At 35.1% G+C, this 14,473-nt stretch overlaps 1 protein-coding gene across 2 annotated transcripts; it reads left to right on the top strand.

Moving 5' to 3' along the window:
- Positions 1-232: 232 nt before the first annotated feature.
- Positions 233-13,392, top strand: Lpar4 (lysophosphatidic acid receptor 4). Of its 2 annotated transcripts, none has more exons than XM_048797270.1 (4): positions 233-755; positions 2,858-2,906; positions 3,804-3,900; positions 9,380-13,392. In XM_048797270.1, exon 4 carries the CDS (start codon positions 9,457-9,459, stop codon positions 10,567-10,569), a length of 1,113 nt encoding a protein of 370 aa, XP_048653227.1. In that variant the 5' UTR covers positions 233-755; positions 2,858-2,906; positions 3,804-3,900; positions 9,380-9,456; the 3' UTR covers positions 10,570-13,392. The 2 variants fall into 2 exon arrangements, with proteins under 2 accessions (XP_048653227.1, XP_048653229.1); XM_048797272.1 differs by having other exon boundaries at positions 2,824-2,906.
- Positions 13,393-14,473: the final 1,081 nt, after the last annotated feature.

Here is a 14,473-nt window from a genome sequence, read left to right as displayed (position 1 = left end):
TTTTGCCTTTTCCCTGCCCCCTATTTATTATTATCAATATTGTTGTAATTATTTCAAACAAATAAGAGCAAACATGGGTTTCTCATAATTGAAACACTCCTCCCAGTTTGAAGTTTTGTCTCCTCCTCCTCATTAGAATTGTAAGGGGGTAGCGGTCCTGCAGCAAAGACAGGCACACAGGCTTTCTCTGTGGATTAATTGGTCAGGAAAGACACTTTTTATATTGTCAAGTGGCACTTAAGCCACTAATTCTTGACTGTGAAACTGCTTTTCCTGGGCAATGCTCTTTAAGGAAAAACTTCTTCAGTCCAGTGATTGGTGACTGAGGGAACGGTGGAGCACAGGGGATTGGGCGGGATCTCGGCTCCTAATAATGCCTCCTTATCCAATGAAAAGCATTTCCTATTGAGACCCCCAAGAGTTCCCCCGGCCCTGGGCTCCAGCCCGGACTTTGGGCCTTTTCTTGTGTCCTGTTTGTTAAAGGCATGCCGGCTACAGCATTAAAGAGGGCCGGTTCTTAACAAAGGGAAAGAGATAAATGTAAATAAGCTCACATTTTCAGAATGAGCGGTTTACTGTAAGCTGCGGCAGCCCAGAGTCTGCTACTTTGGGCTGGGCTAACCTTTCCCTGTTAAAAAAAATAATAATGGATAAAAATATGCACTTCCAAAGTGCAAGTTGCCCGTTTACATGTTTATTAGCTAATTGTCTACAGGCATGAGCACACTCTCTCATCTAGCACACTCTTTTTTGGGGTAAGTCTCTTTGAGAAAGATTTGATTTGGGCGTTTGGGGGTGGGGGATGGCGTAACAAACTTCAGTGGAAACACTGATGCTTTGAGTGTTTTGGGAAAGAAGTTAGACTTCAACTCTGAAGTGCTGAACAGGGATCGTCGTGTTGAATGGTAAAAAAACAAAAACAAAAACAAGAATTTCTATTGTTTTGGCAATAATATTGTTTCCGTGGAAGAGACAGGATTTTCAGGCTGTTGTTTCATGTAAACGCAGTTGTCCTAAAGAGCTGATTTTTAATCACAGGGTAGAACAATTTTGGCTAGCTTTGTATTTCTTTGGTTTACAATTGATTGTGAGCTAATGTGGCTTCTATTATGATGAGGTTTTTTCTAGTAAAACTATACACGACATGCCTTTGATGCTTAATTGATTTATGGAGAATGTGACATTTGCTATATTGAATAATTCATGAACTTGCCCATAAAGGAAGAATCATGTTTGAATGAGAAACTAATTCTGGCATAAATAGAATTCGATATTAATGTGAAAGTTTTTGCTTTTGCCATAAAATGCAACATTGTGACATCTTTAAAATTCTCTTCCTGTATATCCTGAATGTTTTTAAGATTTTTAGTAAAAAGATCTTATTGAATTGATAAGTATTATATTTTGTTCAGTTTGTTTCAGAAAATATAATAATGTAATTTATCATGATTTCTGTATGAAAAATGACCAGACAAATCCAAAGTTTAGAACATTACAGAGCTTGGTGGGGTTATTCATTTGGCTACTTTACCAAATTAAACCACCTTTTTTTTTTTCTTGACTAATATGGATAATAATAACCTACTATCCAAACAAATTTATCCAGTGGCTTTGCAACTTGTTCATTTTTCAGAACAAAATTCCAAACAATATACCCACCAAAATAGATTATAAATCCCTTTGCATTGTCGCAGAAGAAAAGTTGCACTCTTTCTAAAAAGGATGAGTTCAGTTGATAAACCTGATGTCCTCTACATTCTAAAGCACCTCCTGCCAATCAGAGATGTGAATGAAAGCCCTATTGGAACAATCAGGCCAGTCTTTCAGAATGTGTACTCTCTGTAAGTTAAAGACAGGAATGGGGAGATGCCTCAAAGCAACACCCAGGCCGAGCTTAGCTAAAGCTTGATCTATTCAATCCCCTTTGAGGGAAAATGCAGTGAGATTTGTTGCCCTTGCTGTGATTTGGTCAGAATCTAATTGTGCAGTTGCTTTTGTCTGCCTATCATCATATATGGTCTGCTGTTGACCTTTTTCAAGGGGAGGAAAAAAAATAATATATTTGGGAATATTGGTACTGAAATTGGAAGCTGAGAACCCAGCCTCACTTGTAGTAGGTTTATTGGTATATTGGTTATCAGAACCATGAACAGAATAAGTAATCTGCTGATTTTGTATAGTTATGTTCTGAAGTATGCTGTTAATCTCATATTTTGAGGGGTAAGGTGACCAGGTAGAAAGGATCAAGAATTGAGATCTAGACGATTAGAGTTGATATGCTTGCTGAATAGGCAGGACAGAGGGTGAAGAAAATAAGGGGATTTGGAAGACATGAGGGTGTAAATGGCATCTTGCTCTGTGATTCTTAGTGTTTTGTGCTAATTAATAATATTTAATTCTGATATTCAAATAAATCTAGCAGTCATTTCATTGCATTTAATAAAATTTAATGATTGTCATTACAGACCTTCAAGAATTAAAACTCTTTTTTTTTTTGCAGTGACAAGTGGAAGCAGGTGAAAATAACTAGCAGGGGATAACCAGAGAAGCCTCTACCATGGCAACAATTGAAGGCTTCTGTCAGTCAGGGCCAAAGGTGGAAGACAAAGAGAAACTGAGGCCCAGAAAGGGACTGTGATGTGTTCTCCCATAGTTACCTAGTTATGGGACAAAATGTGGCTATATAGAATTAATATCAGAAATGAAAACTTCTGAGTGTTTGAACTTCCTATTTGCTTGGATTTCCAAATTTTAAAAATTTCTTTATATCAATTATGAAAACCATAAAATAAAGAAATGTTAATGTTTCTGTCTTTATTTCAGAAACCGCAGTAAAACAATATTCATTTCATTTCAGAAATACTGCTTTCTGGAGGAGTGTGAAAACTATTCTCCTTAATATTAAGGTGATTTCAATGTATTTTAAATTGTCTAAATATTTTATTTATTTTGGTTTTTTTAGAGAGACATTATATCAGGAAAATTAGAGTATCATTAGCAGTCTGCATTGTTTTAGGCTACCTTTTATTTTTGGAAGAGAATGAGATGTGGCAATATCATGAGTCTGTCACTGGCAGATGATTTTACTTTATAAGCATTGCAATGAGGGCTAAATGCTACTTTTAAGAATCCCATTATATATTCTGATTCTATATGTGTATTTTGTATATTTGTAATTTGAAGGAGTTACAGAATGCTATAATGTGTAGGCCTAGGATACACTGGTAAAGGCAGAGTGATTATCAATGATTGTGCTAATAGCCAGTAATTAAAGCCTCTCTCATATCAGTATAGTTCAGGTCAGGAAGTAAAGCAATCGGGTGTGAATGTAGGTTAGAGACAAGGCAGTGGAGTCTCCACCTGTTGTTCCAGTGTTCTTTCTTTGCCCCCATTAAGGCGCCTGCCCAACCAAAACAGTTGTTGCCAGAGAAAAAGGCAGAGAGACGAGAAAAAAAAAAAAACCTGATATAACTTCAGACCAAAAAAAGTTCTTTTGTTGGTCATCTTTAATGTATGGAAGTGGGGAGGGATATTTTTATGCCTTTTGGTCCTAGTTTCTTTAGATGATTATAAGTTATACAGATTCATGGGTTTTGTGCTTCACTCTTAAAATATGGGACAGCAATGACAGTTTTGGAAAATAAAACATTATCTAAAATTGTTAAATACCATTTTAAAATATGTTGACTCTCATTTACTATGATTCATATAATGTAATAATTTTGTCTACCTTGTGATCTTTGTATATATTTTATTGATAAGCTCTCCTATGGTACACTATTGTAACAAATTCTATTTCGCAGCACCTGTTGGAGGAAATTCCTAACTACAGTGCCTCCAGAAAGTTTATTGAGTACTCATATCTGAGATAAAATTGCTGCCAGAATTTAAACTAATGTGGTGAGTACCATTTTCCTAGTATTAATTTTCTACACAAATACTTATTTTATTCTTGAACTCTTTTTTAAAAAAATATTTAGTTGTTGATGAACCTTTATTTTATTCATTTATTTACATGTGGTGCTGAGAATCAAACCCAGTGCCTCACATATGTGAGGCAAGCACTCTACCTCTCCAACTCTTTTTGTAACCAATACTTCCAGATTATTACAGATCATATGATATAATAATTTAGAATGGATAGAGAAGGAGTTATATTTGTTTTATAGTAAAATCCAGGCAATTCTGCTGTACATGAATATTCATTTTTTAGCTCAACCCTTCTTTGTCATTGATACATAACTTTATAGATGGGAGACCTTTTTAATTCATATTATCAGGATGAATATTCAAGTGTATCAGATCAATTGGTGTTCGAATTGATTACTGATTTGTCTGTTCAGATATATGGAATGAAACTAAGTCCTAACTGGCATGTGTGAATCTTTTAGAATTTGGAAATGAGCTGTTTTAGGAACACCCAAAATCTTTCCCAAAAGGTCTGGGGCTTCTGATGAGATGAGATATTGAGTCTCAAGACTCTAAAAAATTTCATAACACTAAGTTGAGCAATTTCTCTGCAGTTTTCTTACTCTATAACTAAGTACAAGGGAAAATTCTACATTAGTAGATCTGATGTAATCTTTGGCCCCATCATATTGAGCACTGGACCACATTATTCCCCAAAGATTGGACTGTGTCATCAGGTGAAGGGTTAGTAGAAGACTGGAGTACTTTTGGGGAGAAAAGAAAAAAGTATTAAGTTGGTCACTAAAGATAGGATCTGATCAGATTGGAGCCTCTGTCAATTTCTTGCTCTCCTTAATAAAATGGGGGAAAAAATCAGCCTTTAATTTTGGTGAAAACAAAGTTCAATACAGACAAATTACTTTAAAACTGGTATTTCTTGTTTCAAAAATAAGAGGCCAGTGCAGAAGAATTTCCTTGCTCCATTCTGGAGTGAAACATTTACCTATTGTTTCCTCCATATGGAATTTCGTAAGCCTAGATTGTGTTTTGAAAACTATTATGAAACATCAACCAATGCATTGGAACGTCAATTGGAACCACATGTATGATTGTGACCTGTGCCTGTGACTTGGCATAGAAAATTTACTTTAGAAATCTTATCTGTTATCAGCCATTCATATGAGGAACAACAATCTGGATATATTCCCTGTTGCTCCAGGAGAATGATTTTGAGCTGTATTTTAACAACATTTTTGTATTTTTAACTTTGTCTTACTGATAAGTATCTATAGGCAAGGACACAGTAGGTTTCAGCTTTCTCTGAGTTAGAACTTTATTTCCAATGTATCATCTGAAAGGTTAGCACTTTGTGAAGTGACTTAAGTATTCACTGGTCCTTATATGGACAAAAGCCTAACCATTTCCTCCAGGAGCCTCAAAGACACCAAACATGATATAATTCATTATCATTGGAAACCAGAAAAATGATACTACAATGAACTGTGAGAATTGGCTCCATATGTGTAGGTCAAAGTTAAAAATTCATTGAGGGTCAATGACTTTTTGATCAACCTCCAGGTGACCTACATCCTGTCCATTGTCAATGAAAATACACCTACCTAATGCTTATCCCCTAGGTTATTAATTGTTGGAATAATTGGCTGCAAACATCTGCACAATACAATAGTCTGATGCTGTGTAGTGGAAGATGTAATTAACTGTGTCGGCCTAATTTTTTTCCTTTCTTCATCTCATCAGAAGCTCAAGTGTGGGCCCTTTACCTCCATTCGCTACTCAATACATTATCCCTTCAGGAAGATCTAGTAGTTAGAAACACTGTTTCTTTTAGCCTAAAGAAAAGCCAATCAGGGAGAAAATACCTTGTTTTTTGGACATCATTGATTCTCCTTTGGAATCAGCTCAAGAGCCAAATATTTCTCTGATTATTATTTAAAATTATAGCTCCAGGAGAGATATTCCATTGGAGGTCTCTTCCTGAATTGCTTTGTTATGAGTTCATTGTGTTAAGGTTGGAACTCAAGGGGGGACTTTCTGAGGTATAAGACATCAAAAAAAAAGATGTGTTGCTAATATGAAGTTCAGAGTACCAAGAAAGACTCAGCTATAAATTTCCAGTTGTGTCAGAGGTGGGAGAAGGAAACAGCTTCTATAATGTTTCTCTGTGGTTAGGTAAGATTGAATATTGGCAAGCTCATAAAGCTACTCACAAGCACTGTTGAATCTTCCTACCCTCAGCTGTGAGGCTCAGAGGTAATGTTTATACAGGGAAGAGAAACAGTATAGCCAAGTTACAGAGTGAACCAGTGTCTGAGTCAGAAATAGAACTCCTTGCTTCCAATGCTGTGTTAAGTCCCAGCACCACACCCTCCCTGCTAGACAGCAAAGGTGGTGTGTGTTCAGGCAAAGGAGAGCTATGAATAGGGCCATAGAGGCAGTTTTCCCATGCCCTCTCTTTAGGAGTGAGACTGTACTGCTTTCTTGTCTGTGGTCCTTTCTCTCCCACAGGATTTGATTACTCAGAGCAGCAGAGCAGAAGTGCCAGGCATTAACATACTGCCTGCTGTGGGTATGGTGCATATGTTCTGGGGGATATAAAACTGAAATAAGGTAATGGATGTGTTAATTAGCTTGATTTAATAGTCTGCATTGTATATGTATATCAAAACATCACATTATACTCCACACATGTAATATAATTATGATTTGTCAATTAAGATAAAGAATAAAATGATTGAAATTATGAAAAGAAATGGATGAAAAACAAGAGACAAATGCACCTATTTGGAACATTACATCTTAAAAAGTACAAAATAATATATAGCCAGTGACATAGCAACATGTCCCATGGTTTACCAGTGGACAGACTGGAAGAACTCTGGGCAGAGGTGAAAAGGCTTCTAATATGAAAGAATTTTACAAATAAAATAAACTTACTAGCAGTACTTACTGTAGAAGGTAGGTACAAGCAGATCCCAGTGAAAAAAGCCAGGCTTTTATGTTAAGGGTTTTGTAGCCCCATGATTTCTTTAGATTGTGTGGCTATGTAAAATGGATGTTTCCTTGACTGTTTTGATTTCTTTCAGCAATGAAATTATTCATTTTGAATGTGGATGATGATCTTAGTTTACAAAAAAAAAAGACTTCTGGGTTAATGGACAGTGAGTGAGGTGTTCAAAATAGTGAAGAAAATGGATTAAGCAGTTGAGAAGTTTGGTATTTCCTTTTTTCTTAAACCACTCCATGATGAAACACATAAGCTGCAAAAACCTTGGGTCTACAGCTTCCAAAGTGTGATATGATCATCATGATTGAGATCTTCCAGGCTCTTGTTTCTGCTGATCAGCTTCAGTGACCTTAAACACAGTGATTGCAAACCATGATTCTATCAGAGAAATCTGGAGGTAATAAGATAAAGCAAGTTAGCCAGAATGGGACTGTAGGAACTCTGAGCTGGTTATCCCTCCCAGGACTGAATGCAAATGAGATATAATTAGATGGCAGCACTTACCTCTTACCAGCTTCTCTCTTCTTTACTTCCTCTTCCCCTCTTTTTTATCAATTCTCTAGTTTTTTCTTTCTTTGCTATTTTCCTTTCCATCTCCTCTCCTATTCTCCCACTTGATTTTATATCTTCCTTATCTGGCTCTTTTTTTTTCTTTGTAGACCTTACATGGTCAAGGTTTCTATGGTACTCTGCTTTTGCATATTAGGGTCGCTTCTAACAACAGTTGAGCTGGGCATATACAATAAAATAGCCAAGAAGGACTGTGATTTTAGTTCAGGGTTAGGCTTAGGGGAGGCAGTCCATAAACATTTGTTGAATGATAAATCAAGGATAGCAAACTTCCAATTTTAACTTGAAAACTATTAAAAATGACAACCCTTTGCTTTATACCCCATATTTTCCGAGATCATCTCTCCCTCTATGCACTGCAGTAAATAACTATTTTTCCCCTCAAACCAAATATTTCTTTTCTTAAGCCAAACACTGGTTTAGGTGATTTCAGACCTCTGCATCTTTCATAGGTTACCCCCTTTACTCCCTTCTCTATTTTATACTGAGGTCCTTTGATCTGTTTCCTGAGAATTCTGAGGGAAAAAAAATGACATAAGGGGAAATCATTTCAGAAAACTGCCTTTTGCATTTTAGAATAAAATCATGTGAAATCTCATTACTGGATATGTTAGGGAATAAAGGCCACTTTTATCCCATGTCCTTCTCATTCAAAAGAATTCATTCAGCAGCTATTTATCCATAGTGTATTTTAGAGCACTTTCAAAGGACAGTCTCTCTCCAGTGGCAGCTGTTGACCTAGGAGAATGTTGGTAAGATTTCTAAACGCACCTTCAAAAAATGTCTGCCTAGATAATAAAAAAAATAGATTAAATCACTGGCTGTCACATGTACAAACAGGCAGGCAGAAGACATGTAAGGGGCCAGATCAGACGTGAGTCTTGAGGGGTGGCTGTTCATATAAAATGCATCTCTCATCACTTCTACTTGGCAAGCAAAGGCTTTATTGACCAGGGAGATTTAGGAGGTGGAGTTGTGGAAGTATCTGATGGAATGAGCCTTGATAAATGGAGAAGGAAGACAACATAGGCTTAGGGTCTAACATGAGAGAAGCTTGGAAAGAAGACCATGACCTGCAGGATAGAAGTGTTGAGTTTGTTATTTGAATTGTCTCCTTATAAAGGCAATGTGGTATAGTGAAAAAAAAATTGGCTAGCAGCTCTAATTAACTGAGGGATTCCTTAACTCCTAATTTAGAAGAAAAAGGTGAACCAGTTATCTAGTTCAGGAGTTTAGTCATAACATTTTAGAGTGTGTTCTGGAGGTCCTATAACCATCTGCAATAGAACTAATACTCAGATAAGGTGTTTCAGTAACACTGGAGAGTAGACATTTGGAGTAGCTTAAGAGTCCCTGGGTTAGGAATAAAATAAACTGAATCTGGTTCTGGCCATACCACTTATACCCTCTTCCATTTCTCATATTCTATAATTTTAAAATTATTTAAGCCTCAATTTCTACTTTGTAAAATGGTGAGAATTTCACTCATGCCTACCTTATGGTATTCTTTTGGAAATCAAATAAAGCATGGCTTTTGACAGGGTTTTGAAAATTGAAAAGTGCCATGCAAATATCAAAGCATTTACATTGCTTTAGTTGTTAGATGTTCTTCCCCCCGACCCCCGTTTGAACTCTCCAGTGGCCTACACCTAATTCATGTTCATCGCAGTGCCAAAGTATTGCACCTACTTGTTGAGTTTGATCTCTCCCACTTCTGCAACATACTCTTGTATTACTTTTAATGTATGGTAGGTTCTCAAAAGTACTTGCCAAACTCAATTGAATGTGCATGTTATCTTTCAACCTGGGTAGACCAAATATATTTTACTTTCTGGAAGGCAGATTTGCTGATTCACTCCATCTTGTCTCCCACAGGAGGAAAGTATTTCCTACCAGTCCCTAGTCTCAGAGTGGTGAACCCCTGCAGCTAGCAGGCCTTCTGAAAAAAATCCATGGGTGACAGAAGATTCATTGACTTCCAATTCCAAGATTTAAATTCAAGCCTCAGACCCAGGTTGGGCAATGCTACTACCAATAATACTTGCATTGTTGATGATTCCTTCAAATATAATCTGAATGGTGCTGTCTACAGTGTTGTATTCATCCTGGGTCTGATAACCAACAGTGCCTCTCTGTTTGTCTTCTGCTTTCGCATGAAAATGAGAAGTGAGACCGCTATTTTCATCACTAATCTGGCCCTCTCTGATTTGCTTTTTGTCTGTACCCTACCCTTCAAAATATTTTACAACTTCAACCGGCACTGGCCTTTTGGTGACACTCTCTGCAAGATCTCTGGGACTGCATTCCTCACCAATATCTATGGGAGCATGCTCTTTCTTACCTGTATTAGTGTGGATCGTTTTCTGGCTATTGTCTATCCCTTCCGATCTCGTACCATTAGGACCAGGAGGAATTCTGCCATTGTGTGTGCTGGTGTCTGGATTCTGGTCCTCAGTGGTGGTATTTCAGCATCTTTGTTCTCCACCACGAATGTCAACAATGCAACCACCACCTGCTTTGAGGGCTTCTCCAAAAGGGTCTGGAAGACTTATCTGTCCAAGATCACAATATTTATTGAAGTTGTGGGGTTTATCATTCCTCTGATACTGAATGTCACTTGTTCTTCTGTGGTGCTGAGAACCCTCCGCAAGCCTGCTACTTTGTCTCAAATTGGGACCAATAAGAAAAAAGTGCTGAAGATGATCACAGTGCATATGGCAGTCTTTGTGGTATGCTTTGTACCCTATAATTCTGTTCTCTTTCTGTATGCCCTGGTGCGCTCCCAAGCCATTACCAATTGCTTGTTGGAAAGGTTTGCAAAGATAATGTACCCAATTACCTTGTGCCTTGCAACTCTGAACTGTTGCTTTGACCCTTTCATCTATTATTTCACTCTTGAGTCCTTTCAGAAGTCCTTCTACATCAATACCCATATCAGGATGGAGTCCCTGTTTAAGACTGAAACACCTCTAACCACAAAGCCTTCCCTTCCAGCTATTCAAGAGGAAGTTAGTGATCAAACAACCAATAATGGCGGTGAATTAATGCTAGAATCTACTTTCTAGGTACAAGAATTGTCTTCTGGTCCAGATATAGTTTCTCCTATGATTTTTTTTATGCTAAGATTTTGAAGCTAATGATACTGAGTATAGATCAGTGTACCAAATATAGTCAGATGCATTTGTTTGAACATTTAATGTAATATGCTGTTTTGTTCAGTAATTATAGGTCAAGTCTAATTACAACAACTGAAACAGATCACCAGACTCTTCTGCTGGGTTGGAATTTCATGGTATCATGTTATGTAAGTGGCCAGTGGCCTTCACTTTAGTGATACACAGATTACTTTAAACTTCTAAAAAGCTATTTCCATTCCATTGATTTTGGTAATTGGGTTGGGCCTATAAATATAGAACAAATTCAGGGATTATTTAAAAAAAGGTTATATTACTACTGATATATGCTAATCTTTTTCTTCTTTTTTGAATTGTCATTCAAGTTATTTTAACACAAGAACATATTTTATCATAATGTTATTAATAAAAAATGTGTCCAATTTTAAAGAATTGGTAAAAATTTTATGCTAATTTTGTTAAATTATGCTAAATTTGTATTTGATAATTTTGAAAACAGAAAAGAAAAAAGTATTTTCATGTATATGGTTGGGGAGAATTAGAAAATTAACAAAATTTACACATTTATAATCACAAACAGTGTCAATTTTTAAAACTTTCTTTTTATACTACATAAAGATTTTTGTATGAAAATTCTAAGCCAGAAAGCTGCTACCTATGTGCCTGGCAGGTGCAAAATGGAAAATCACATAGAAAAAAAAACCATCAATAAAGAAAATCTAAGCAACACTAAAATTTTTTTCTTATAATTACCTTTCTTTTGAGGGACTGAGTTGTATAAAATATTTATTCTCCATATGAATTTGTTTTAATTTTTTTATTTGTTTTAATTAGTTATACATAATCCATATGAATTTTGGGGGCACAGTGCAACCAAAAAGCTGTTGCAGTTGTGCCCAGGTCGGGAGCGAATTGAAAAAAAATGAGATAATAATAACAATAATAAAAAAAAATGTATATTTGCAGTTATTTGGGGGTGGGAGGTGGTAGGGACCTGTAACTTTAAAATACTTATTGCTTTCCTATTAAATTTTGGAGCACAGTGTAGCCAGGGAGCTACTGAGTCTGTGCCCCGGTTGGGAGCAAATTGAAAAAAAAATGTATATAAACTAAATAAAAACAAAAAAAAAAAGAAAAAAAATACAAAATAAAAAAAGACAAAAAAAAAAAACCCACAAAAATAGTTCCTAACATTTGTGTTACTATTTTATATATTTTTGAATCACTGTAAATTTAAAAATAGGTTATTTGTATGGATTTTTTATCAAAATTCAACTAGAAATCTGTTAAATTTTTGCCTTGATCAGGAATAAACAGGAAAAAAAAACTGACATAAAACTAAAAAATACTAGAACAAACAAAACAAACACAGAAAAAAATTTAGAACCTGCACTTTTTTTGAGCATCTGTAAAATTTTAAAAGTGCTGAAACTTTCTTGTGATACTTTGGTTCAAAATGCACCTAGAAATCCCCTAAACAGGCACCCAGTTTAGGAGCAATTAAAATAATGTTTAAAAATCTATCAAAAAAAAAATAACCATTTTTATAATTGAAATATCAAAAACTAAAATTATCCTTAAAATCTTGCTATTTTTGGATGAAGAGTGATTGTAATAAGTTTTAATACTTTTAAGTAAAAAAAATAGCTCGAAAGATGCTACATTTGTGCTTAAGTCAGATGCAACGGAAATTAAAAACTCTCACACACATATATAAAAAATAACAAAAGTTTTCAACATTTCTAAAACCTTGAAAAATAAGAAAAATATTTTAAAAATGTACATTAATCAGTTTAAAAATATGTAGATGATATAGTGACTTAAAAATGCTAAGAATTTCAAAGTAGAACTTTCAGTAACAATGCATTTTGTAATCTGCTGAACTTGTGCCAAGGAATGGTAAAAAAAATAAAAACCATAAAGCAATGAAAAGTAAACAATAATGAAAAAGTAAAAATTTTAAAACAATAAGTGAATTCTTGAAACCTGTTAACCTTTGTTTTTCTTTCTGATGATATGTAGATCTAAAAATACTAAGATTTTAAAGTAACTTTAAAAATTGCTGAATCTGTGCTTGGGTTAAGAACTAATTGAAAAAATGCTTAAACAATAGAACAATAGTAAAAATGAATTCTCAAAACTGGTGTTAATTTTTCCTCATGATCTAAAGTTCTAAAAATAATCATGCATTATATTGTCTTGTGAAGAATGGTTGTAGTTGGAATACATAAGGCATTCAGTTATAGATGAAATTAGGTTAAGTTAGACTAAATTCAGTTAGGTTATGTTGTAAGAACAAATTAGTAATTGAAGTATGAATAATCTTTTTTTTCTTTGATATTATTTTTTTTCTATTTTTTGTAAGTATACACTATATGTGAATTTTTGTTTCTGCCCTTAGCTCTTAAAATTATGAAATTTTAGGATTGTGACACCAGACTATTTAATGGGATATGTTAACCAAGTTGACATAAAATACATTATTAAATCAGTTACCTTTTGTATAATTTCTATGTTTAGTTATGTTTAATATTTCATATTTCTCTTCCTTTTAGTTAACTTCCATTTTTATAGTTAATATAACTTGCTAATAAAACTTTTCATATGAACAATTTAACCATCAAAATGTAATGTATAACTAAATAAAATTGACTTTATTGTACACATAAAGGCAAAGGTAATCTTTCAGCTTTAATTGCAGCTTGATTTTAAGTGCTTATTAAATGTAATAAAATATATTTGGATTATCTAGCAGTTACACTTTGGTCAATTATTTCTTTCCTCAACTGTCTATATTTGTGGTCATTTTCCCTTAATTTTTCCTCCATCCTTCAAGAAAGGATTTACTAAAGTGTGTTTACTCTCAAATCATTCTAATACTTTATTTTTGAGTCTGTCTGAAAACTGAAACCTTAGCAAATGATCATTCCCTTGGTGACTTTTCAGGGACCATGATAAACACACACACACACACACACACACACACATACACACAAGTAATAACTTCTTTCATAATTGTTCCAACTTGGCTTTGATTTATACCCATGGATTCAAGCAACCAACCTCAGATCAAAAATATTTGAAAAAAAAAAGGTTTATCTGTTCTGAACATGTACAGACCGTATAACAAACTAATTATGTAGAATTTACACTGTATTAAGTATTATAAGTCATCTAAAGATGATTTAAAGTATATGGGAGGATGCACATAAGGCTATATGCAAATACTAAGCCATTTTACATAAGAGGCTTGAGCATCCATGGATTTTGGTATCCATGGGGTGTTCTAGAACTAAGCCCCAGAGTATACTAAGAAATTACTGTATTTGGGGTTTCTAGGCATTTTTGAATTTGATTTCTAGGATTTGATGAAACATCCTAGGACAATATCTAAGTGGCCTGGGGCAAGTTGGGGCGAAAAGGCCATGTGATTGTAATATGAGGGTAAACTAGGGAGCTGACAGGTCAGTAGCTAAAGCAGGTGATGGTCCAGGTGGCCGCACTGGGAATCATGCTCATTCCTTTAATTCTAGGGAAAGCAGTGTTGGCATCTTGTGTTTGTTCCCTAGTTGACAACAGCAATTGCTCCCTTTTCTGACATTATGACCAACATGGTCAGCCCCAGGATGTATTTAAAATTAGAGGAACTTTTCTATTAGTGACCTTCTAGGCCACTTCCTTAGAAACAATGGGGAGAGAAGTTCTTTGTTTCACATCCCTATTTGTTCTCTTCGACCTCTGTCTCTACCCCAAATCCCTGCATTCTTTCTTTAGCATGGTTTCCCAGGTTACATGTTGTCCTCCTGTTTTTCTTGTGGCTCTTTCCCTCTTCAAC

Source organism: Marmota marmota, unplaced genomic scaffold (genome assembly GCF_001458135.2).
Source record: "Marmota marmota marmota unplaced genomic scaffold, marMar, whole genome shotgun sequence".
In the NCBI taxonomy this organism is placed as follows: domain Eukaryota; kingdom Metazoa; phylum Chordata; class Mammalia; order Rodentia; family Sciuridae; genus Marmota; species Marmota marmota.
This window is presented reverse-complemented; position numbering and strand designations above follow the sequence as displayed.

Excerpts from the sequence above, each read along its gene's own strand:
- Lpar4 (XM_048797270.1), top strand. The coding sequence starts at position 9,457 with ATGGGTGACAGAAGATTCATTGACTTCCAATTCCAAGATTTAAATTCA.